The sequence below is a fragment of the Myodes glareolus genome, chromosome 19 (assembly GCF_982192425.1).
Source record: "Myodes glareolus chromosome 19, mMyoGla1.1, whole genome shotgun sequence".
NCBI classification, from domain to species: Eukaryota; Metazoa; Chordata; class Mammalia; order Rodentia; family Cricetidae; genus Myodes; species Myodes glareolus.
The window spans coordinates 39,041,217-39,067,566 of record NC_142044.1 but is presented as its reverse complement, the minus strand read 5'-3'; the positions used below and the strand labels follow the sequence as shown (position 1 = coordinate 39,067,566).

General features: G+C 43.9%; 1 protein-coding gene across 23 annotated transcripts in view; it reads left to right on the top strand.

Annotated features, from left to right (window-relative positions):
• The first annotated feature begins 806 nt into the window (after positions 1-806).
• Rbfox2 (RNA binding fox-1 homolog 2) overlaps positions 807-26,350 on the top strand; it is a 252,997-nt gene continuing 227,453 nt past the window's right edge. For 3 of the 23 annotated variants that reach the window (XR_014997860.2, XM_085678302.2, XM_085678298.2), the window contains exon 1: positions 1,008-1,465. Coding sequence is in view for 22 of the 23 variants with exons in the window: in XM_085678302.2 (XP_085534428.1) it covers positions 1,286-1,465 (180 nt within the window). In the remaining variant the exon portion in view is untranslated. Of the gene's footprint in view, positions 1,466-26,350 lie in introns of all 23 variants that reach the window. The other 20 variants (XM_085678300.2, XM_085678296.2, XM_085678310.2 and 17 more) reach the window with 19 other exon arrangements.

The following is a 26,350-nucleotide window of genomic DNA, read 5'->3' as shown; positions in this document are numbered from 1 at the left end:
TACAGATCCTGCAGTTGTGATCCAAAGAGAAAAAGAGTTGTTTAAACTAGCAAGCGAGGGAAAGTCTAGAAGTTAGGCTATTGTGCAACATTCCCTCACAATGTACATGTAACAGTATGGGACCCAGAGAGCCAGATTCATCAGGCAGAGAAAACCTACTGGACGACCTAACTGCATGAAGCAGTGAAAACAAGAGAATGCGATCTGAACCGACCACGTTTCTGCTCCAGGACACGAGCCAATTCAAGTTCATCCATTCAGACTGAAAGTATGCTCTTTCTATTAGCAGGCTCAAAACGGGTCCGTGAATGCATTGTGCAAACCGTAAAGCTCTAATAAACATCAGGCAACATTAAGATCATCAGGAATGCGATCATTCTATTCATAGCAAAATTCCTCAGAAAAGCATATATGGGAGCCTTCATCCCTGAACTTCCCAGTTCTCCGGAGGGAGAGGAGCAGGCAAAGAGACTCTCCTCTCACCGAGTGCCCCACTGTTCCCCTAAATCTCAGACAGTCAGAGATTGGGTCACCACTTCGCACAACTAATACAACTAGCTAGAGCCGCAGCCCCGTACTCAGGCCCTTTAAGCTCCGCCCTCCGGCCGCCGCCCTAAAAGAGGCGGACCCTTCCCTCTCCTAGTCTCCCTGAGCATCCCGGAGATTCCCGAGCTTTTCCGATCCCTTCCCGACCTCCCGCGGGCTGTCCGCGCGGAGGCGGCGGCATTGCCGAGGGGCGTAACCACGCCCCCTCGCCACAGCCTACTCTCGTGCGGGCGGCCCGAGTCCCACACATCCAGATCCCTCCCTCGCTCCGTCCTTTCTTTCTCCCCGCCTTCCCGGCGCTGCCACAGTGGCGGGACGGAGGATTCCGACCAGTGAGCTGCCTGCGGCTTCGCGCTCCTCCTCCTCCCAAATAAACAGCCCTCCCCACGCCGGGAGCCCGGGCCGCCCCCTTCCTCGCGCAGCCGGCGAGTGGTGAGGGAGCGCGGGACCGAAGGACCAAGGGACCGAGGGAGCGGCGCACGCGCGTGCGAGCGAGTGAACGAGCGGCCGGCCGGCGCGAAGCCGGAGCAGAAACCGGAGCCGCCGCAGCCGAAGCCTGAGTCGGAGTGGTACCGAAGCCGAAGCCGAAGCGGGACTCCGGGCCGGCGCGCACGCACGCACGCACGCGGGGGGCGGGGCCGGCGCGCGCCCGCTTGTCGCGACTGTCCGCTCCTAGGCCCAGGGGGAGGTGGCCTGTCGCGGGTCGCCCGGCTCCCGGAGGCGAAGGGGGCGCGGGCGGATGGCGGAAGGCGGCCAGCCGCAGCAGCAGCCGCCTCAGCTTGGGCCCGGTGCCGCTGCCCGGGGCATGAAGCGGGAGTCAGAGCTGGAACTGCCGGTGCCTGGAGCGGGGCCAGACGGACCCGAGCCCGGCGTGAGCAAGCGGCCGCGCACCGAGGAGGCGGCCGACGGCGGGATGCAGGTGACCGCGCGGGACAGACGCCCGGTTACGGCGGGCCGCGGCTGGCTCGGGCCTTGGGGCGCTGGGTGGGCCTGGCTAGAGAGTGGGCTTGGGGCCCGGTGCAGGGGTTGTGTCCCTAATGGGGCTCCGGAGGCAGCGCGAGGGAGTGGGGTTTTCCTTTTGGAGTTGGGAGATTGATCAGGATCGGGATGCAGTCTGTGTCTTAAGCCCGTCCCCAGTTCCTCGAGAAGTTGGGGCGTCCTGGATCTGTTTGTCCAGAGAACTCCTGGGCCGAGTCGAAAGCGGAGGAAGCTAGTGGGAAAGCTCCCGAGAAGGGGGCGCCTTTTGGTTTACCCTGGGCACACTGGGATGGGGAGAGAGGAGCGGCGTGTGGAGGACAGACTGAAAAGCCAGCCAACTAACTCCTGGAGAGAGCCGAAAGGGGATGTGGCTTAGCTTGTGGGTTCAATCAGTTACACGGCGAGTCTTGAGAAGTCCGCGGAGTTTGGTAGTGTGGAGGGACCGTGTTGCTCAGTCTCATTAATTTTGTGCAACATGTTAATAAGTCTGGAGAGGGACACCAGCAGGCATGTCCCTCCTGTGCTTTACCCGTTGCATTCTTCATTCATCGGACGAGTTCCTTAGTGTCCCGGGGTAGAAAAGAAAATTTATAGGGTTGTTAGGAGACTGGTTTCTGAGTTGTGGCCTCAAGGGTACACTGATGAGGGGTTGATTTAGTTTGAGGAAGGGCATGAATCCTTTATAGGCTTTAGGATTTAGTCTCTGTTTAGAAAATATTAGCTATGAAATGGAGGGGCTCAGCCAGCATCAATAGGATGCTGTTAAATTCTTTTAGAACCATAGAATGTTAGAGATGGAAGGGGCCAGAGATACCCATCTTCTTTTCTGCCAGGGGTTCTCAATCTAATAGACTTGGAAGAGTTATGCAGAATGGCTTATGTGCACTTTCAGTGAAGTCAGTACTTTGCATCTTTTTTGTGTGTGTGGTGGGAAAGGGTGTGCTCAAGTTCCAGCATGTTTTTAACAACCTCCTTTTTTATAGATAGGGAATTAGAAGTCCAGAGCAGACAGTGGCTTGACTAAAGCCACCCAGTTAGCTGGTTCTAATTCCTGTGCTCTCTCCATTACACCACTCTTGGGAATCTCTGCAGTGCTCAAAGACTTCCCCTGCTCTGCCTGACTTCCTGTGGCAGGGAAGGAGCTGTACTTAAAGTCTGGCATGTTTGCTGTGTGCCTCTTGTCTGCTTTGCAGAATCCACCCAGTTACCTCGGTTTGGTTAAAAAGGACTCCCTTGGTGTTTATTTTTGAATTCTTTTGTTTGCTGGCTTTTATTTCCCGTTGAAGAAGTCTGTCAGGCAGAGGGATTGTGAGGTCAATCTCAGAGCCACAGAAGAATGAGGAGACAAAGTGAGGTGTGTTAGCACTGGATGACATAGAGGGACTGCTGGATAGAGAGGCTGTGGGTGGGCATATTCACTTGGTGTGTGTACATGTAGGAGTACACACAGTGTGGTCACTTTCTCTGTGTTAGTCTTAGTTAATAGTTCTCTTTGCTTTCCCATTCTTTTGCCTGGGGTCTATTATTTGCTGACTGCTTTCACACTGGCTAAGGGTAGTGATTCTTGGTAATGGAGTAATGCATAGGGACTTTGGGATGTTCAGAGGGAAGAGTGAATTAAGTCCTTTGGGTCCGATTGGATAACTTAGAACTATCCCACAGAGAATTATTTTACTCTGTATATTTATGGATATTCTTTACTTTTCCCTTTGTACATTCTTATGATTGTGGGTTTTGTTTTTGTTTTTGAGACAAGGCCTTATTTGTAGCCTAGGTTGGTCTTGAACTCATTGTGGTAAATGAGGATGACCTTGAACTCCTGGCCTCCTGGCCTTTCTGCTTCTACCTTCCTAGTAGATTCTGAGATTGTAGGCACGTACCATCCTCCCCCAGCTCGTTATTGTAGTTCTTGCGCCATGCCATACAGGTTTTAACATCATCATTGACTTAGTCCTCCCTCTGTTTTTTAACTAGCTCTACTATCCTGGGGAAAACCCACGTTTTGGGACCTCTGTTTTCTTATTTAGAAAAGTGTTTGTATAAAATGATTTCTAGGTTGCCTTCTTAAAAAACATAAGCCAAGTTCCCTTTCCTAACTGTGCATGTGACCGGGGCAGGGAGACAAATGAATGAAAAGTTAAACAAAAAAAAGTGGGTGTGTAATACTTTAGTGTTTACCCAGCAGTTGTGACACTCTTAGGCACTGTTTTGTTTGTTTTGTTTTTGAGGCCGAATCTCTCTATCTAGTCCTGACTGTCTTGGAGCTTGCTGTGTACACCAGGCTAGCTTTGAATTCGGAGATTTTCCTGCCTTTGCCTCCTGAGTGGTGGTGTTTTGGCACTGTTTTAATGCCAGAGGATATATAAAGGAATCCTACGTTTATTGAATAGCCCACGGAAAGAGACAAATCAGTTTTTGTTAGCTTCTGAGAAAATTAAGCAGAGAAACAGACAACTTTAGAGATGGTGCAGGAAGGTCTCTCTCTCTCTCTCTATAGGTGACCTTTGAAGTGAAGATGTCGGTCATTCAGAGGTTTTAGGGAAGAGGATTGAGGCCATTCAGTGGTTTAGGGAAGAGGAACCCGAGGGCTGAGACACTGGGAGAGAAGCAGCTTGGTGTGCTGCGCAGGAGGCCAGTGTAGGTGGGACAGAAGGAGCAGGTACCGGCCTTGTCAGGAGATAACATCAGCACTTTACACGGGCCTGGAGGCTCTATGTAAGTACCTTATCTTCATACAGGCATTTTAGTATATGGCTTTCTCTTGGAGTATATATTTTTTTCTCATATCTGAAAGACAGCTGGATTTTTCTGAAGTCATAGCTGGGTTTTTGAAGACTTACCTACAGCACTATTAGACTCTATTTTTGCCTGCTGGTATATTTATACGTACTTAAGTTTCTTCTTTTATTGGCATCAGAGGCTTTATTGTGCCTACTTCCTTAAAGAAATTGTATTTCCTTTGTTTATTCTTCATAATACCTGAGTTTATAATAAACGTTGAATGTCTGTTAAGTTGAAGCTGAAATTTACCACTTAAAAATAACCTAGGGATTAAATTAATCACGAGATTCCTTAGTAAAGGAACCATCATAAAATTACTCAGTGCCCTAGAGTGCAAAGGATTAACTACCCCCCCCCCCCATGCAGTAGTTGACTGAGTTAATTCTACTTACTTAATGGAACTATAATCCTAAACTAGGTTCCAAGACTGAGTCTTGTTGGATTGGCCCACTAAACTTTTGGGCATCATTATTTTCTAGGTGGAGTTCTGGGGCTCCAGAGTTTATCTTTGTTTTGTAAACCTTTGGTTCAGGAGGAACCCTAGGGAGAAAGGAAGACAGTGTTCTCTAGACCAGTACACAGAAGCCCCATGAGGGGAGAAGAGGCTACTCAGCCTGGGGAAGAGTAGGGAAGTAGAGAAACCTGGACTGTGGAGTTGGAGGAAAGAGATGGAATTGGTGTGAAATTGAAGCATGGTTGAGAAATGTGGCTATTAAAAGTGGGGCCCAGAAATAGTTACTGTACTTATGAAAGGCTAAGTGTGTGGCATGAATTGAGGTTAGCCCATCCTCACTTGGAGCAAGGCTGATATGTAGACATGGAGGTTTTACAAATACACCAAGGAATTCTTTGGGACATCTTTTCTAGTCATTGCAAACAATTGAATCATCAAGAATTGTGATTTTTATGTAACCTTCTAGGAATTTGGTTCTCATATAGGGTAAGATGTTTCTTAATTATTACTTATAACCTTCAGCAAAAGTCTTTATGGCAGTGAAATTTTGGTATGTGATGATTTTGTGGCTTAGTCACTGCTTCTGACCGTAGTCCTCAATCTAGAGTAGCTGCGTGTAACTGTGGTATACAAATGTGCTGTGTATTAATGTGTATATAAATGCATACATGTTGGGGAGTGAACCTAGGGCCTCATGTTTGGCTGGTACTTGCCCTATCACTGAGCTTCATCTGTAGTCTGTGAGAATTGTGTGCTTTTTTTTTTTCTTTTGTTTTTTGTTTTTCCGGTACTGGAGAGCAAACCCTTGATCATGCTAGGCAAGCATTCTACCATTGAGCTACATTCCCAGTCATATTTTTACTTTACATTTTGAGATAGTATCTATTACTCTGCTTGGGCTGGCCTCAGATTTTCTGTGACTGAGGCAGGCCTGCTGTCTTCCCTGAAGTCAGTCTCCTGAGTAGCTAGGACTACAGATCTTGGCCCTCAGGTGTAGCTCATGTCTTAGTGACTCTAGTAGTAGGGAGGCTCTGTCTGGTCTCGGGAGGGCTCCCAGGTATCCTTTGTTTGAATTTGGTGTCAATTGAAGTCGTGGATCTTTGAATTTGCTCGTTTCCGGGTTGGTTCCTTCTAGGTGGGTATCTGTTTGGACCCTCGTTTGGGTTTTTGATTGTGAAGCTGGGCATTATGCTACTCTCAGTAAAGTTACTCAATAATGTGATTTTCTTATAAGTAATTTCGTGGACAGTATCTCATATAAGTGACTTAAACCTTATTTCTCTCTCCCATAGTTTTCTTAGGCTGTGACAACCAGAAGTCATCCACTGGTGATTAAATAACAGACATTTTTATCTTACAGTTGTGAAAGTCCAAGACGGTGCCAGAGGTTTGGGCCCCAGTGAGGGTCTGCTTCGGGGCTTACAAATGGTGCCTTCTGGCTATCTGCCAAGGTGGTCTTTGCTCACTGAGTGCATCAAGGGTGGAGAGCGCGAGAGCTGTGCAGTGACACCTCAGTGGCCTCACACTCTCATCAAACCCTAATGGATTCCGGAGACTCCCATCTCCAAATGCTGTCACTCTGGGAGCTAGGGCGGCCACTGAAGTTGAGGACTCATTCAGGTGGAGAAAAGTGAGGCATGGTCAAGGAGAAAAAAAAAAAAAAATCACTGAGTTTTTATTTTTGTTTTGTTTTGCTTTTGAATAATTTCCTTTCATGTATGACTTGGCAGCCCAGAATATAAACCTGGGGATGTATTTGAGTCACAAGTAGAGTTATTCTTCTGGGTAACTCAGGCTGAGGGGACCGTGTCTTAGCTTCCTCCCGTCTCCTAGCCAGCTTGTCAGTCTTTTCCCTATCTCACTGACATTTGAACATAACCTGAGTTAACTAGAGATTGAACTTTCATTTTATTGTGAAGCAGACTAGTGCAGACAGGCCTCAAGATTACAGGATGAGGGGAAAGCAGGGCAGAATCCTAACTGTAAACATGCACAGTGGCGCGCCGGAGATGTCTCTCAGACCTTTAGTAGCTGTTGGGCTTTAATTGCAGAAACAATTGTTTAGTGAGCGGATTTGTTTGAATTTTTGTTATATGTTTGCAAACACAACATCATAAACATCTTTATTCTGGTGCACACTTAAACTTCAAGTAGAGACAAGAGGGAGAGAACTGTAGAGATGGTGGGAATGAGATGGCAGCCCCTGGAGCATGAGCGGGCAGATGGAGCGAGGCATGGCGAGTGCATGCCGTGTTTAGGTGGCCCCTAGCAGTATTGAGTTTCTTATTCTTTTCCCTTGCCGCCCCAGTCGGAGCAGGCAGCTTACATGGCTAAGGTTTCATTATCTAATCCATCACAGATCAGCTTGAATAAGCCCATTGGCCGATGCTGATCCAGTTAGGGTAGTGCAAAGCTGCTTGAGCCAGGATTGGGACAAAGCGGATCAGAACTGCCATGTGAATCCTGGACATATTGCTATAATTTGGATTGGCAAAATGGTTTGGGAAATCAACTGAGAGAGCAAGGGAGCAGCAGGGCGTTTCTTCCCCACCTCCTACATATTATCTTAGGGACCTTGAGGGCAGTGTGTGGAGGGTACATTTCTCTGGAGTATGGCTAAGTTGCTTTGATTATTTGAGCCTGAACATTAAAAAATATTTTTTTTTGATTTGTTTATTTTACATTATGTGTATGAATGTTTGTTTGCCTGTGTGCATGTATGTGTGTCTCCTGGAACTCGGGCCACAATATGGGTGCTGGGAATGGAATCCAGGTCCTCTACAGGAGTAGCAAGTGCTCTTACCATGTGAGTCATCATGGTAAACGTTCCTAAGCCTGAACGTTTTTGATTATTAATGTTTGGGAGTCATCCTTTTAGCACCATTTGGGGATTACATTTGTTATCATCTAATTGTGCCTGGTTTTTTCTGGGTGATCCCTTATCTGAGACTTTAAAGGGTCCTCCCCATCCTTTAATGGGGGAGAGCCTGTTATTACCAAGCTGGTTGTATAAACATTTGTTATCTATATATTTTACAGGTGGTGTGGTAAACACCCCTGGAGTCTCCCCTGTTTGAATTTGAGTCCTGGCTTCTCCACTTACCAACACTTGGCAAGGTCCTGAGTGCTTTCACGCATATCTGTGACCTGGGAAAATTAATGCTTATGAGCTACTACAATGAGTAACTGAGATTATTTAAAGTGCCTATCAGTGCTAAATGTTGATTCCCAGCTCTCCTTATATCCTGTTGTACAGCACTCAGTAAGTTCCTGCTTACTGCTTGATCAGCATAGAGTGGTTAATGTGCTTCTGATTGATTAAGTGCCAGAGTTGGGGACTTAGATATGAGCTGTGTGTTAAATAGGGGAAACCTCATTGCTCTATATTCAGGGGGAGGAAGAGAATGAACCTGGCATTAAGGTCTCTCTCTCTCTCTCTCTCTCTCTCTGTGTGTGTGTGTGTGTGTGTGTGTGTGTGTGTGTGTGTAAGAAGTGAAGGCTACTGAAATATCTTGGTTCTTGCTGGGGCTGAGGGTAATGTAGCTAGTCTGTAGAATCCAGGGAGCCTTCCTGGGAGGTGTGTGACAGGTTGGCTGTTGTTCTTCCAGCCTGGGATACAGGGTTAGTATGAAAATATATTTCAAATCTTTAAAGTTTGTTGAATAACTATGTTGCATTAAGTAGATTGATTTCTGTCTTGTTTGTTTTGTTGTGGCTTGGATTTGTGGAATTGAACAGGGTTACCTCTTTTCTCAGTTCTTTAAACCGACTTCAGACTGTTGATTGGAGTGATTTCCCCAAAAGCAGATCTACTGTTAACTCTGCTCAAAATATTGTTGGAACTGTGCTTTCTCCAGGATCTTGTCCATTCTCCTGTTTAGCCTACCAGCCCCTCTTTTTCTGCACTCAACCTCCATGTCCATACATAGAGACCTGTAGTTTCTGAGAACACCAGGGCCTCCACTTTGTTTCTGTTCCTTTTCCAGAAAACCCCTGCCCCTTTTCTACCTTTGCCCCTGCCTCCTTACCCCTTATTTGTAAGGCCCAGTATTTGATTGTTCCTGGACGTCTCCTGACTACTTCTATCTACCATGTTTATGGTTTTGTTAGTTGTTTTTTCTGTTTTCTTTTGGTATGCATATGTGTGTGTTTTGTATGCACATGTGTATGTGTGTTTGCATGTGTGTGTATGGCGCACATGTGGGTTTGGAAGCCTGAAACTGATGTGTGTTGTCTCCCATGGTCACTGTCCCTCTTATATACTTACATCTTGTATAGATAGGTCTTCTGCTGAACCCTCTGCTAGCCTAGCTAATGAGCTTGTTGGGGTCCAGTTCCCCATTTCTGCCTCCTTTTCACTCAGATCATAGGCTGGCTTCCACTCCCACTCACATTTATGTGGGTTCTAGAGATCTGAACTCCAGTCCTCACACTTGTGTGGCAAGCACTTTACCCCCCCCCCCCCCCCCCCCCCCCCCCCCCCCCGGTCATCTCCTCAGCCCCTGTTATAGGATTTCCTAGATTTAACATTTGATCAAATGTCTACCCCTTCTCTCCTGCCTAGTCTGTGAAATTCTTAGGGGTCCATAAGACTGTACCTGTACCTGACCCAAGTGGCCAAGGAACCCTGTTCTTGTAGAAATGAAGATTTTTCTTCTGTTTCTCAGTTGTGGATCACAGATGGCTTTAATAGTTTCCCCAGATTTTCCCTGAGGATCTGGCCCTTGGTGTCTGCCTTGCAGCTCCTGTGAACAGCTGGGTGTTGCATGCTCTGTGTGTTACTGGATCTCTCCATTGGTATCAGGGTTAAAAGTGAGAAAAGACTTTCTCAGAACAGAAGCTGGGGTGGAGTTGAACAGCCAAATGTGTCAGGTGGGCATGGCAACCTGATATTTGGTTTCCTGTGCTCAGATGTTAATTGACTGCACGTGTGTATGTGTAAAAAGCTCCTTTGTAATAGTGTGTCAAAGAAAACAGGAGCCACACCAGTGAGAAGGGCATTTTGAAGTAACGTGTCAGGCTCAGTGGAGCTGCCTGTTGACTTGCGTTTTACCATGCTGCCCAGAGAGTGTGGAGGGCTGTGGTTGAGGTGTATGGCTACAGTTGCCACAAGATTACCTGATCAGTTTCATTAGATACTGTAAGATTAGTAAGTGGAAACATTTTATACACCCCCCTCCCCTTTTGGGATAGTATAGCAGCTCTGGTTGTCCTAGAACTCTCTTCAAGGACAGACTAGGCTGGCCTCTGCCTCTGCCTCCGGAGTACACCACCATGCCCTTCTGCATGCTTATTTTTTAGATCACTCATGTTGGGTATGTTTGAAAATGAGAAAGTTTGGCACATTTCTTTGAAATCTCAACTTTGGAGGTAGATTCATAGAAGAATTTTACACACATTTTCTTCTGGCCCTTGTTCTCTCCTCTGTTTTCACTTGGAGCTACTCATTCCTTTATAACTCTGGCTTGCTTTTCAGCTTCCAGACTTCCCTGGTTGGTGTAGTAGAGGCTTCTTGAGGGCTAGTGGTCATGCTACATGTTACTTGGCTTTAGATTCTGAGTGGATGCAGCAGGTTCTGAGAGGAAGAGGGAGAAAGGCCACAGCACCCCTTTTGACTTGTCTTGCACTGTGTGGCATCTAGAAATTTTATGATTTCATGAGTATTCATGATAAACACCGTCACAAAGTGGGTAATATTCTTGAATTATCAAAGATAGTGATTGGCTGACAGCATTAAGAACCTGCTTTTCCAAGGGAGGAATCTGGGTTTTTAAGATGGGTGTGTTAAACCGTACACATAGGTTCCTTCCTTTTTAAAGGACCCAAGTCCCCAATAACATATGAGGTCTTTCCCATATAGAGGTTGTTTCCTTGTTTTCTCTTTTGTTGAGGAAAAGCACTTTTGCTTTGGGTATTAGGCTTTATTCCAGGCATATATTTTTTTGTTTATTTGTTTGTTTTTGATATGGGGTATCTCTCTAGCCCTGGCTGTCCTGGAACTCACTGTGTAGACCAGACGGTCCTCAACCTTACAGAGATCTGCCTGCCTCTGCCTCCCAAGTTCTAGGACTAAAGGTGTGCACCACCATTCTTGGCATTTATCACATTTAAAGGGGACATTCTGTTTATTTTTCTTTCTGACGGCCTTGATTGTTTTTTCCTGGTCCTGATTGGAAGTATCACAAGCAAAACATGATTATTTTGAGAGATGGGTTGGTGGCTGTGGGACTTTTCTTGCTCTGAAGGTGGGTGTGGGTGTTGGTGTGGGCAAAATAGAGGCAGAATTGTCACTACAATAGCTAAAGGAACTACGGACAGGGCTGTGGGGTCCCAGTGTGGCCTCCAACTATAGCTTGAGTTGGAACACTTAAGGAGCAGAGAGGCTCATGGGAAGTTCTTCCAACTTTTTTTTTTTTTTTTTTTGAGAGCTTTTCCCCTGCATATTGGCAGCTGTTTGGAGGAGGGGGCTTTAATTGCTGACAGAATGTTTTCCAGAGCAGACCTATATGGATCTCATTTAGGGATCAGTTTCTGGGACTTTAGTTCAGCTCCCCAGGAAGTTGGTGGGTTTTGTGATTGGTCTGTTTCATTTGTCTTGGATGCTGTGGCCAGCAGAAAAGCAGCTGCCTCAAGGCATGGAACTAGTTGTGGAAATTACCTTCTCCACTCCTGCCTGCGACCATAAGTTTGTTTTCTCTTATCTTTGTTTTTAATTGTTTAGTTGCAATTCAATATGCCTCACAGAAATTCTTGAAAGTGTTAGAAATAATCCTGGTGGAAGGCAGGGTTTGTAGATCTTTGCTCAGCTTCTTCCTTCCTTCAACTTTACCTCTCCTGTGTAAAAGCAACTGAAAATGAAGTCCCTTATCCCCTAATCAGACTGTACCTTACTTGATGTAACTTGGTTTCTGTAGGATGGAGTGGTAGGATTGTGTGACTTGAAAGCACAGTCTGGCAAAGTCGGAAGTTTTGAGGTAGTTATCAACATCACACTGCTTAACTTATTGGCTCTCAGAAACTAACAGGAACACGGTCACTACCAGTGGCGTGCAGAGTGGGCTTGATGGCTTTGTTGGAGCTTCAGGAAATCTCCACAGTGACTGCCTGGGAGCTTTGGCAGAGCTTGCTGGGAGTTAGTTATGCTTCTTTTGAAAGTACCACCAGATTGTGTTCTGTACATCTCCCCAGGAGAGAGGCAGAGAAGCAAATGGTTTACCAGAGTGGAGTGGAGTGCTAGGCAGGGTTTCACATATCCTGTTTGCTGTGTTCACAGCCTTTGCTGTGTGCTTTATATGGTGCATTGAAACTTGAAGCCATGGGCTGATTCATTCCTCCCAATAAAACCAATTTAATATGAGTGAAGACTGAGGTAGGTAGTGCTGGTCTTGTTCAGGTCTGCATCTGGCTTAGACAGTCCTTTATTGGGTGCTGGTGGGGAAGCAAGATCTTTTGCATCCCAGGCTGACCTGAACCAGCTAGGTAGCTTGAATTTTGGTTCTTTTCTGCCTCTACCTTGTGAGGGCTGGAATTATAAGCATGTACCCCCAAGCTCAGTTTAGGCAATGCTGGGTATTGAACTTAGGACTTTATGCTTGGTAGGCAAGCACTGTACCAAATGAGCTACATCCTTGCTCTAGATGCTAACATTTTGACTACCCCTGACTCATATTACTCATTGCTCATTGTAGACATCTTTTGGCTCCCTCCTGTGCATAGGTCTGTAGCTGCTTCCTAACATATTTAGTAGGTCATTTTGCTCTTAACAATTTGGCCTTGACCGGCAGTGGTGGCTCCCACCTTTAGCACCTTTAGCACCAACACAAGCACTTGGAAGGCAGAGGCAGGCGGATCTCAGTGAGTTTGAGGCCAGCCTGGCGTACAAAGCAAGTTCCAAGACAGCCAGGACTGTTACACAAAGAAACCCTGTCTTGAAAACCTAACAAAGTAAAGCAAAAACAATTTGACTTTGAGTTGTTTGTTTTACAGTATTAGTGATCAGTTGGTTTCTTTGGCACAACCTGCCTTTAGACTCCTGTTCCTGTATGGGGCAGTAGTCACTCAGAAAGGTGCTTATCAGGGACTATTAATGATTTTTGTTAGCTGGCTAAAAATGCTGTGATGATAGATGACCCTGTGCATGTCTGTGTGTTTGTGTCTCATGTTTACTTACGTCACACTAGGCTTTGCTTTTTAGCCATGGAAAGCCTATTTTAAGAATTCCTTGATATCCTAGGGTTTAGTTGTAGGCTCATTTACTTTATTTGGATTTTAACTTTAGTGTTAGTTTAGACAGTTAGTAAAAACTTAACTTGATTTAACAGTATTTTTTCAGAGCTTGATCAAACCTAAACAATTTATCTAGCCTAACATGTTTTAAGCAAAGCAAATTGTTTAATTTAGAGTATCCAAAACTGTATTCTGTTGATCTTTGAGAAACATAATAAATATCATTAAAAAACAAAAGACAGATCACTTTGGGAATTAGAGCTAAAAAGATAGAACTGCCATACTGTACATTTCAAAGTAGAATGAAGTTTTTTTGTTTGTTTGTTTTTGTTTTTTCTCTTGAGATAGGTTTTCTCTGTGTAGCCTGACTGTCTTGGAGATTGCTCTGAAGACCAGGCTGGCCTTGAACTCACAGATATCCTCTGCCTCTGCCTCCTGAGTGCTGGGATTTAAAGATGTGCATCACCACTGCCCAGTGGTGGATGTGAAGTCTTATACAGGGTTTCCAAACTGGTTTAACTAAGTCTGGATTTCTTAGTTTCTACTTCTAAGTTAATTCCTGATTCCTGATTTTATAAACAGAACATGTAATGAAATGCCTCCCTCTCCTGGTGAGTCCCATCTGCCCCAGATGTGAGCACATTGTAGTCAACATTTGTTCTTGGAATCCTACATTTTTATTTTTCTTTTTTTATTGAGCTATATATTTTTGTTCTCTCCCCTCCCTTCCCATCCCCCCCACTTCTACCCACTCCCATGGTCCGGTCCCCATGCTTCCAATTTGCTCAGGAGATCTTGGCTTTTTCTACTTCCCATGTATAATAGATCCATGTATGCTTGTCTTAGGGTCCTCTTTGTTGTCTAGGTTCTTTGGGATTGTGAATTGTAGGATGTGTTTTTTCTCTTTATGTCTAAAAGCCACTTACGAGTGACTACATATGATGTTTGTTTTTCTGGGTCTGGGTTACCTCACTCAATATGATGTTTTCTAGATCCATCCATTTGCCCGGAGATTTCAAGATGTCATTATTTTTTTCTGCTGTGTAGTAGATCCTATATTTTTCATTTGCTCTACTAGAATGTAAATGCTTTTACTATGACAGTGGGAGTGTTCGTTCACGGTTTCAGGTGTGTGATGCTCACAGATGCTCTTTTCAGTCCCCGATTACAAGACTAGAACTTGCCTTACACAGTCCTTAGCTGGTGGCTGAGCTTCTCCCCTGTGCCACGTATGCAGTTTCCAGTGCCAGGGAACAGTCATAACTTACCAAATGTTTATTGAAAACAGGTCAAACTGTGTGTATCTCTAGACGTCTCTTAATGCTCACATCCCTGAATCTGAAGCATGCATGCTTCCTAAAGTTGCATGTAGTGGTTATGAAACTCAGTGTGTTTGTAAAAGGCTTCCCCACAGGCCTTAGCCAGTCCCTATAGCAGTCCTAAAAGGTAGGACTAGGGAGAGACAAACTGAGACTCCTCTCCCAATCTAGAGGCTCTTTATCAAGGCTTTTTAAGTTTTGTTCTTCCATAGGAATTACTGGCATGACAGATTAAAAATGGAGCAATAGGTACTTCTTTGTCCTTGAATGCCATATGATTTAATATTGAAAGCATTTCTCCCTCCTTCTTCAGGTTCCCAAGTGCTGTGATCAAGGGTGTGTTCACCAAGCCTGATTCAAAAACATTTCCAGTGATGTTGCTTTAGTGTAGAACTTGAAGCCAGCACTGAAACCTAGTTTCTTTCCTACGTTATTTGGATATAGCTAGGGTCTTACTAAGTCTTATGTCAGGGCTTTGTGTGTTTATCTTGGTTTCCTGTGGTTTAGCTTTGTGGGAAGCAACATGAGATCACTGGTTGTGGTGTGTATGATGGGCTGGGTTTTGTTGTTTTGTCTCAGAATTATCTCATTTCTAATTTTATTGTTGATTGGATGATGAACTAACAGCACATCAGTTAGTAGATTGATCATAGAAGGCAAAATAAAATCATTAAGACCAAAGGTTTGGAAGGTAGCTTTTCCCAGCCCTTGGCTTAGTTAGGGGGAATAGTTCATGTACTTAATAATTTATTTTTGGGATAAGGTCTCATTCTGTAGCCCTGGTTGGCCTGGAATTCATTATATTGACCAGGTTGACCTCAAATTCAAGAGATCTGCCTGCCTCTGCCCACTGAGTGATGAGACTGAAGGTGAATGCCGCCATCCCGACGTGACATAAATTAAAAACCTACAGTATATCCACATGGTTACTATTGAGAATACACAGAGATTAAGGAGTAGAAAGCCTGTCTTCTGCCAGCTTTCTGTTCTCTACTGGGGTAACCGGTGCAGTGGTGATTGTGGCTTCTCCACAACAGAGATAGTTCCTATACATTTCCCGACCTCTGGCAATGCTAACATAGGACTAATACTCAACTCTGTTTGCTCTTCTGCCAGTTTGACTACCCCTGCCCCCATCTATTTGTTAGTTTTCTAGAAATGAGATTGTTTTGTTTTTGTCTTTTTGGATAACCATATCTGTGTGTCTAGTGTGAATGAGTGATTAGTCCTGAACTTTATTTGGTTCCATATTTTTTTTTTCTGGAAGCAGAAGCACAAGGCCAGAGACCTAAATTGCACCTTTATCCTTGACTGTTGATATCCAGAGAGTTGTTGGAGTAAAAGACCAGTAACATCAGCTTTCTTCCTTTCCAGCCAGCTGTTTCGGGTTGTCTGTCTCTGTATAGTAGAGCAAGCTGTGTGTTAGATAGCCCGTTTGTATTGAGCTGGTTCCTCATGGTCCTCAGGATCTGCCTCGAGTCCCTGCAATTGCAGTCTCACTGCAGTGATTTTATTTCATGTGACATCTCTGTAGATCAGACATCTCTCAGGTACCCAGGTTTATTTTGATTGAATGTCACTGCCATGTAGTGAAATTCATTGTTGAGCTGTGAGGAAAGGTTTAATTGGCAGTAGATGTTTGCATCTCAGGAACCATAATTGCCATTCACTGCATGTAACACCTGTTTTTGGAAGGCCCTAGGTTGATGTTCTTTCCTAGAGTGTGGGTTCTGTGTAACTGAGGCCTGAGGGAAAGTAAAGAGGTACTGCTAGGGGCTGGAGAGATGCTCAGAGGTTAAGGGTATTGGCTGCTCTCCCAGAGATCCTGAATTCAATTCCCAGCAACCACATGGCTCACAACCATCTAGAATGAGATCTGGTGCCCTCTTCTGGTGTGCAGGCATACATGCAGGCAGAACACTCTATACATAATAAATCAATCTTTTTTTTTTTTTTTTTTTAAAGGTACTGCTAGGTGGATCTCTGTGAGTTTGAGGCCAGTCTGATTTACAAGAGCTAGGCTCTAAAGCTACAGCGAAGCCCTATCTCGAAAAACAAACAAACAAATAAACAAAGGTGCTGCTCAACATACTGGAAATATTTTGCTTCCTGGATGGTAGAGGATTAGATTTCAAACTTCGGCTTGATTCTAGCTTGGCTACTTTACAGACCAGTGCATTTAAAGATGAGAAAGAACTATCATACTTCATTTTGAGACGTTTCCTCTGTGTAGTCTTGGAACTCACTATTATTATACGGACCAGGCTGGTCTTAACTCACAGATTGGACTACTTCTGCCTCTTGAAGGCTGGGATTAAAGGCAAATGCTGCTACACTTGACTTGAACTGTTTTTGAGTTGGCTTCTGTAGGAGGCCTTGTTCCCATGAGGAAGAATGTATAGAGGACCAGCATCCCAGTAGCCTGGAAACGAGAATGAGGCCAGTGGAGGTGCTTTCCTCTCCAGTCAGCCTCTGCTCAGTCCAGGCTCATCTCATAGTCATTGTGACCTCTAAGGCTCCTCAATGGGTGAACCAGGTTTGCTCTGTCTTACTGGCTTGAGTCTTTTGCCTCAACAGTGAATGGAAGCAGACAGGGCACCAGATGCTCTGTTGTTTCGCCTATTGCTCTTTCCTTCACACCCAGTGTAAGGTTTCCAGGCATTTGTGCAACCTGATAGTGAAAAGCGCCTGCTGTAGCAGTCTAGAGATGGGTTGGCAGGGAGATCAGGTTACTCTGTGATCTTGATAAGAGCCATTGATCTAGGTTGGTGGTTGCTGGAGGTGGGGGCTAAGCTGCCAGTGATGTCGCCAGTGGGAAAGGTAATGTGGGCCTCTTCACGATCTGTAGAATGTCCCCCAGTTAGCCTAACAGGCCTCGCCAGTATCTCTAGGGAAACAGCACTCATTTGCTAAGTCGTCTGTCTACCTTCTGGAAAACATGGCTTAGGAAATGATGGCATAACATCGCCTAACTATAGGAACCCTGAGGTGCAGACCTAAGGGATAGGGTTATTAGTTTTAAAATCTTTACTTCTTAACCTAAAACCAGAATTTGTTTGAATCATGAAGTGGTGGGCAGTGTCTTGAATTTTCAGTGGGGCAGTGATATGTGCATAGACTACTGATGGAGGTAATGCTTTGGTGACATGTATTTCCAAATCTGAACAATTACTACATTGTAATAAAATCCCGAGTCTAGAGAACTCATGCTGGTATGAGATTGTCTAAGATCAAATTTTGTTTGATAAATTACTTATCTGAGAGTCTTATGGGCAAGTTACTTCTGGTTTCAGTTTTTCATTTGTAAATTGATGGTAATTCCTGACTCACAGGTGATTGGGCTAAATGAGCTAATATAGGTGACTGGAGTGCTACAGGAAGAGCCATGTGTCGTTTGTTGCTAGGGGCTGTGACACACGACAAGCAGAACTGACAGGTGTACAGAGGTGAGTTTCTGTGTTCACTGATAGACTACCCAGAAGCCTGGAATAAAGTGTTCGAAACTGGAGAGATGACTCAGCGGTTAAGACCACCAGCTGCTCTTCTGGAGGACCCAGGTTCAATTCCCAGCACCTGCATGGCAGCTCACAACTGTCTAACTCCAGTTCTGGAGGATTTGACACTCTCACACAGGCATACATCAAAACACCAATTCACACAAAATTAAAAAAAAAAAGAGAGAGAGAGAGAAAGTGTTATTTATTAAAATTATATAGAAATAATTATAGAATTTTAGATCTGTTAACCTGTATTTGTTATAGAAATGAGTGAAGTGGTGCATTGGAGCAGAGGTTTGCTGGTTCTGCCATGACAGTCAAGAAGTGGCACTTCCAGTGCCATACAACCAGTTTAATTTTGTCTTAAATACAAAGTTTTGTGAACACATGGGGTATTTTAATTCCTAAGCATATTTATGTAATTTCTGCTATTATGCATAGTTTTATGTATATTTATTATTAGCTGTGTCACTTATTATTGACTGGAAGTGTTTATATGAAGGAATGGGCAAATGCAGAGAAGAATTAAAAATGGAAAATAATGTTAGAAAATTGAACGTGCATGCAGGTGAGTCATTTATCAGTACAGTTAAAAGAGGCCAAGTGCAGGCCAGGCAATGGGCTAAGAAGAAACCAGGTGACTCAAAACTAGTGCATAAGCCTCTGCGGGCATCTACATTTTCACTGGTTGGTTTTCTTGTTGGCATTTTATGGGCAGATGGACTTGGGAGAAGCCTTTTGTTCCCAAAGTCGAGCTGGTGGTAGCTGGAGGGGTCCCTATGACCTACAGGAGAGAGCATAGGAGTGGGGTGCAGAGTTCTCAAGTGTTCTGCTGGAGCTGTAGTAAAACACTGAGAGGGAGAGAAAAAAGCAGTCCATTCTAGGCAGAAGCAGTGGCGTGTTTATGGACGGGGCTTGCAAGGCTAGGGTTGGGGCTCATTGACATCCTGAAGACAGCCATCACCTGACCATCCTATGCCAGTGTTCACAAGCTAACTGTGAGTGGCTGTCCTTTCCCTCAAGGAGTATGCTCTGTAGTGGGGCTGGTATAATAAAACTGTAGAAAGTTGCAGCTGGCCATGGACTGCAGTGGTAAGGCACTTGCCTAGCACTCCCAAGGCCTTGACTTCCACCCTTGCCCTGCGTCAGGTGTTGCCTCCAGCGGACTCACCCCTTTTCTTTTCTCACTGTCATCATCATAGAAGAAACTTGCCCTCAGTTTGGAATCACAGTTTTGCTCTGTGGAAACAACTTGAACTTTGTGCTGTTTATTTAACTCATTCAAAGCCCTTGCTCCTATGCAGGCATAGGTTTTGCCTGGTATGCTGCTGCCAGCTCAAGCCTGAGAAACTTTGAGAAGCTCCAGAGAGCTGAGTGTTTCATTGCCATAGTGCACTGAGTAGGTGCAGGTAGGCTAGTGATGGTTTCTGCACGTCCCAGGTATTATTGCATTGTGACTGTCTGCCCTTTCTGGAGAAAGCTGTTCCTTTGGAGCTGAATGTTCTATGCTTTGAATCCAGTCAAAGACAAACTTTTCTGAAAAACAAAGCTTGAACTGAACCTGGTCAGAGCCTCTTGAGTTATGAGAGAGGGATTGAAGTCAACTTTTCCAGCTAAAAATAATTTTGCTCACATGTTACCAAAAATGGCTCACCAGAACTGCTTTTAAGACACTTGTCAAAGCTTTTGGGTCAAGAAAAAGTTTAGAACACATTTTAAGAAAGATTTAGCTCTGATTTGCTAAAACTTTTGCCAGGCTGCTTACTTCACAATTGCCTCATGAGACAAAAGCTAGTAAAAAGTGTTCTGCCTTGGATTCAGTAGGGGCCAAGTGACTCTTTTGGTTTGTTTGTTTGGTTTTTGAAATGGGGACTCATGTAGTCTAGGCTGGCCTAGATTTGCTTTGTTTTGAGTGTCTCATGGATGTGAGGTTAGGGGAAGAAAGAATAGTAGGTGGTGAGTGCTTTTCTTGGACAGGAGGGCACTGCTTTTGGTCTGAGAGCAGTGGTGGACCCTTATAACCCCATAAGGGTAAGGCAGAAGGATCACTGTGAGTACAAGGCCAGACTGTAGATCAAGCCGCTATCTCCGGAATGTAAGAACAGTGCTCATGTGGGCAGCACCTCACTGAATGGGAACTGTACAAGAAGGTGAGCATGCCCATGTGCATGGGTAGCATGCAAATTTGTGAGCCTTTCCATGTGTTTTTTTTTTTAAATTGTATTTATTTCTGTGTGTATGGTGTTTTGCCTACATGTATGTTTGTGAACTGCTTGTGTGCCCGGTGTCTGTGGAGACCAGAAGAGGGTGTAGGCTTTCCTGGGACTAGAGTTGCAGACAGTTTTGAACCACTCTGTGGGTGTTGGGAATTGAACCCAGATCCTCTGCTGGAGGATCTAGTGCTCTTAATCAGTGGAGCTTTCTTTTGTGACATGAAAGAGACAGGGCAGGGAGGTAATAAGGGCATGGGGACAGGGGAGTTGGGAACATAAGGGAGAGGAGAATCTTCTAAAACATACTTTGTTTGCAATGTCATAATTATCTTTCACCCTTTGTATGCTAATTAAAAATTTAAAATAGCAGCAGTAGTAACAACAACCACAAATGAAACAGGTTAAAGAGTCATTGCTCCTCTGTGTAGTAAAGATTTGTGAGAAACTCTCAGGCTTGAAATCAGGTGGTCTGGATGGCTTCAAAAAATTTATTTTTCCGAGCTGGGTAATGGTGGTACATGCCTTTGATCCCAGCATTTGGGTGACAGAGACAGGTGGAGTTTGAGGTCAGCCTGCTCTACAGAACGAGTTCCAGGACAGGTTCCAAAGCTGCAGAGAAACTCTGCCTCGAAAAGCCAAAAAAAACCAAACAAAAACAAACAAACAAACAAACAAAAAAGCCCCAAAACAAACAAACAAACAAAAAACCAAATTTTTATTAGTGTATATGGATGATTTGTGTATGTATGAATGATACATGTGTGTAGACACACATGCCCTGGTGTACATTGTGTGGGTTAGGATAACTGTGAAATCATTTCTTCCATTCCACTATTATGTGGGTTTAAGGGATCAAACTGAGGTAGGCAGGCTTGCGTGGTAAGTTCCTTTACCTGTTGGGTCATTTTGCCAGCCCCAGGTTTCTTAAGTTTATCAAACAGACTTAAAAGTCCATGAATGTAGCCTAGTGCCATTACTCAGGACCAAACATTGATCTGCTGTTGAGGGTTTGGGCAGACTAAAGGAGTTGGAGAAAAGGAGGACAGGTGATCTGAGACTGAGATCAGGACATTGCAGGTTTAGGTAGTGCTGATTCCTGAGGGTCTGGTGGGTGACTGTGGGGTGATCCCTGGAGTGAGGATATGTCTGTCAGCTTGAGTGATGAACAACAAGATTGAACATTGAAATCACTAGGCATAGAATGCTTCACAAGTTGAGGAAGTGGAGGTAGATGATGGAGGGCATTGTTGGACTTGGTAATTGTGGAGATGCTGGCATCTAGTGGTTAGAGGGCAGGATGCGGCATTACATCTTAAGAGGTCCAGTCCCAGTCCCACAGGAAAGGGCCATCCAGTAGTTTGGAGGTTGAGAAGCTGCACTAACCTACAGAACAGTGGTGATTATAGACAGTAACTTATGAAACTTGATTTTCTCTTCTATTCTGCTGTGTGATGGCTGTGGAGCTCCGGTCACTGCTAGTCACTGTGCTTGACGGGCACAAGGACAGTAGATTAACTAGATATTGTCGCTTTCTTGAAGTTTCTTTTTTACTGTCTCATTTTTTAAAAAAATTAATTTAAACATTAAAAAAAGGAGTATTGCTTTGAAGTTTAGGCTGGTATTGGACTTGTGATCCTCCTGGCTCAGCCTCCTAAGTGCTGGGATTACAGGCATATACCACCACATCCAGTCTTTAAAGTTTGTTTATAATTTCAAATTAACACGTAAATTTGTTTTTACAAATATCCCTTCCACACACACACTCTGAGATACAAAACCATTGGGCACAGTGACCACCAGCTCCAATTTCTGTTGGTCCCTTAGAGGTGCCCAGTGTTAGCAATTTGCTTTGTGTAGCTGAATGCGTGACGGTTGCCTTCTGTATTCTTTTTCTTTCCCGTTCTTTTTTGTTTGTTTTCATTTGGAATTTGAGACAGGATTTCTCTGTGTAGTAGCCTTGGCTGTCCTAGAACTCTCTTTGTAGACCAGGTTAGCCTTGAACTCACAGAGATCCACTTGCCTCTGCCTTCTGAGTGCTGGGATTAAAGGCGTGCACCACCATGCCTGACGATTTTTACCCATTCTTATATGCCGTGCTAAGAACTTTAATGCTGAAAATCTCTCCCTAGGTTGTAGTTTCTGAAGATCAGGACTAAGAATTAACCTTTTCTTCCTTTCTCTCTTTGTTTATAATGGAACGCAGTTGTCACTCAGTAAACATTGGTTGTGTAGTAAATGAGATAAACTAATAGAGGAGCTGTCAGTGGGGAGTGAAAGAATATCAAGTCCCAGTAAAAGTCTTCAGGCCCCGTAGGCAGGAGGTGTGCTGCTGGGGTGAGTGGGGGGGGGTCCTGGTGGGCACAGCTGAAGACAGAACCCTTACTACAGAAGATGCAAGAGATCGAGGAGTCTTTCTCTGTTTTCTTTCCTCTTTGAGACAGTTTCACTAAGTAGCCCAGGCTGGTCTGGACTCTTGGTAATCCTACTGTAGCTGGACTACAGGTATGAGCCATTGAGCCCAAGAAACATGGGAGTTTTTTAAGGCAAGAAAACACTTGGTTCATCTTTATTTAGTCATCACCTCAAGCTCCCTGCCTCTGCTTCTACCCTCCCTCCCTCCCTCCCTCCCCTCCCTTCCCTTCCCCTCCCCTCCCCTCCTTTTCTTCTTTCATTTTTTTGTAACTTTGGAGCCTGTTCTGGAACTAGCTCTTGTAGACCTGGCAGGTCTCGAACTCACAGAGATCCTCCTGTCTGCCTCCCGAGTGCTGGGATCAAAGGTGTGCGCCACCACCACCTGGCCTTTCCTTTACTTCTAATTCTCTTTAGTTTCCTTTCTTTTTTCCTCAAGGTTAGGCATAAGGTAAAGGTTATGAATAAGCATCATAAATGCATAAGTCAGAGCTTCAAGTCTTTTTTTTGCACATACATAGTGTTTATTTAAAGGCAGGTCTGTGAAGTCCTTGGGTGCATGTTTCAGGGTTCTTCTGATGATTTATTGTTTCCAGCTCTACAAATCTATTTAAATATTAGTAGGCATTTTACCGTTTTTCTAGGGTCTATGGCTTTGACATGTCTTCCTTTTAGATATTGTAAAATTAATAATGTTCTTATGTATGTTTGCTGTTTCACGTGTGCCTTCATGAAAATTAATCTTTGTCTGGTGAGTGCCTATCCTCTGTGGGACTGTGCGCTTGGGTGTTAATAGCTTCCTGGTGTATTGAGTACCAAGGTACTGTCTAACTCACAGTATGGAAGGCAAATTCCTCCCAGGGATGTTTTAACCTTTTGATGTTGTAACATGATGTTGTCATTTACAAAGTTCACACTTGAGAACTGCAGTTGACTTACAAAAAAGGACACAATTTTATGTTTTAATAAGCTTATGAGTTTGTGTTGGGCTGTGTTGTAGCTGTCTGTGCTTGTAGGTCTTGTCTTGGAAGCCTCAGTGGTTTAGAGCACTGGCTGGTCTTCAGAAGAGTTCCTAGCACCTATTTGGTGGCTCACAGTAATTTCTAACTCCAGTTTCAGGGGATCCAGTGTCTTTTTTCTGTGGGTACCAGGCTCATGAATACACACACATGAAATAAATAAGCAAAAAAAAAAAAAAACAGCTGCTTTAAAGAAGGTCAGTCTGTGCTTTGCCCTTAGATTCTAATTATGACTATATTGTTGTTATGTTGGCTGAAAACTGGAAAACCTGTAGGAAAAGTTCTGTTATCATGTGCATACTTGAGTTCAATATTCTGACCCTTCAGCCCATCATAATTTCTTTATATTTACTTTTATTGAGCTCTACATTTTTTTCTGTTCCTCTCCCTGCCTCTCCCCTCCCCTTCAACCCTCTCCCAAGGTCCCATGCTCCCAATTTACTCAGGAGATTTTTCTTTTTCTACTTCCCATGTATATTAGATCCATGTATGTCTCTCTTAGAGTTCTCATTGTTGTCTAGGTTCTCTGGGATTGTGATTTGTAGGCTGGTTTTCTTTGCTTTATGTTTAAAAACCACCTATGAATGAGTACATCTGATAGTTGTCTTTCTGGGTCTGGGTTACCTCACTCAAAATGATATTTTTTTAGCTCCATCCATTTGCCTACAAATTTCAAGATGTGGTTATTTTTTTCTGCTGTGTAGTACTCCACTGTGTAAATGTACCACATTTTCCTTATCCATTCTTTGGTCTAAGGGCATTTAGATTGTTTCCAGGTTCTGGCTATGACAAACAATGTTGCTATGAATATAATTGAACACATGCCTTGTGGCACGGTCGAGCATCATTTGGATATATACCCAAAAGTGGTATTGCTGAGTCTTGAGGAAGGTTGTTTCCTAATTTTCTGAGAAATCGCCACACTGATATCCAAAGGGGCTGTACCAGCTTGCACTCCCACCAGCAATGCAGGAATATTCCCTTTACCCCACAACCTCTCCGACATAGGATGTCATCAGTATTTTTGATTTTGGCCATTCTTACAGGTAGAAGATGAAATCTCAGAGTTGTTTTGATTTGCATTTCTCTGATGACTAAGGATGTTGAGCATTTCCTTAAGTATCTTTCAGCCATTTTAGATTCCTCTGTTGAGAGTTCTCTGTTTAGGTCTGTACTCTGTTTTTTTTATTGGATTATTTGTTCTTTTGATGACCAATTTCTTGAGTTCTTTGTATATATTTTGGAGATCAGACCTCTGTCTGATGTGGGGTTAGTGAAGATCTTTTCCCATTCTGTAGGCTATTGTTTTGTCTTGTTGACTGTGTCCTTTGCTTTACAGAAGTTTTTCAGTTTCAGGAGGTTCCATTTATTAATTGTTTCTCTCAGTGTCTGTGCTACTGGGGTTATATTTAGGAAGAGGTCTCCTGTGCCAATGCATTTGAGTGTACTTCCCACTTTCTCTTCTGTAAGGTTCGGTGTGGCTGACTTTATGTTGAGGTTTTTGATCCATTTGGACTTGAGTTTTGTGCATGGTGATAGATAAGGATCTATTTTTATTCCTCTACATGTTGTTATCCAGTTATGCCAGCACCATTTGTTAAATATACTTTCTTTTTTCCATTTGATATTTTTTGCTTCTTTGTCAAAGATCAGGTATTTGAAGGTGTGTGAATTAATTCAGTTCCATTGATCCTCCAATACCAGACTGTTTTCAGTACTGTAGCTCTGTAGTAGAGTTTGAGGTCAGGGATTGTGATGATTCCAGAAGTTCTTTTATTGTACAGAATTGTTTTGGCTGTCCTGGGTTTTTTGTTTTTTCATATGAAATTGAGTACCGTTCTTTCGAGGTCTGTGAAGAATTTTGCTAGAATTTTGATGGGCATTGCATTGAATCTGTAGATTGCTTTTGGTAAGATTGCCATTTTTACTATGTTAATTCTGCCTACCCAAGAGCATGGGAGACCTTTCCACTTTCTGGTGTCTTTTTCACTTTCTTTCTTCAAAGATTTAAAGTTCTCGTCAAACAAGTCTTCTTCATGTTTGGTTAGAGTTACTCCGAGATATTTTATGCTATTTGTGGCTGTTGTGAAGGGTGATGTTTCTCTGATTTCTTTCTCAGCCCATTTATCATCTGTGTACAGGAGGGCTACTGATTTTTTTTTTTTTTTGAGTTAATCCTGTATCCTGCAAATTACTGAAAGTGTTTATGAGTTGTAGAAATACTTTGGTAGAATTTTTGGGGTCGCCTATGTGAACTATCATATTGTCAGCAAATAGTGAGCGTTTGACTTTTTTCTTTTTTATTAGTATCCCTTTGATTTCCTTTTGTTGTCTTATTGCTCTAGCTAGGACCTGAAGAAATATATTGAATAGATACCATCATAATTTCTTTTCACAACTCTGCTCACTTTTTCAACCAAGCAGGCCCCTCTGGAGCTGGCCTGGGCCGTTCTCTTTTGTTGGCCTCCTGGGTTGCCCTTGAAAATGTGACTAGATGTACTAACATGGTTTCTGTACCATTGATTCTTCCTGCCTAATTGGAGGGCTTTTCTGTGGTCATCAGAAATGTGTAAAGAAAGAGATGGGATGAAAGGTCAAACAGCTTTGGGTCCTTAGCTCTGTTACTGGTTCTTTGTCATGAGGAGGTGGAGAGATCAGCCCTTCCCCACAACTTCCATGATTTGATTGGAAACTTTCTCCTTCTCCACTGCTGGAGTGTGTGTGGTTCACATCCATGGATTCCTCATTTGTGTAGTTTCGATTGAACCTCTCCATCTTAGCCCTATCCTCCTGTGTGAACTAGAACCTGGCCAGAAGTATTGTCTGAGGCCCTGCTGTGTGTAAGGTGGTGTAGGAAAGGGATTCCTAGAAGGCTTAGGATTTAGTTGGTGATAGTATGGACACTCAT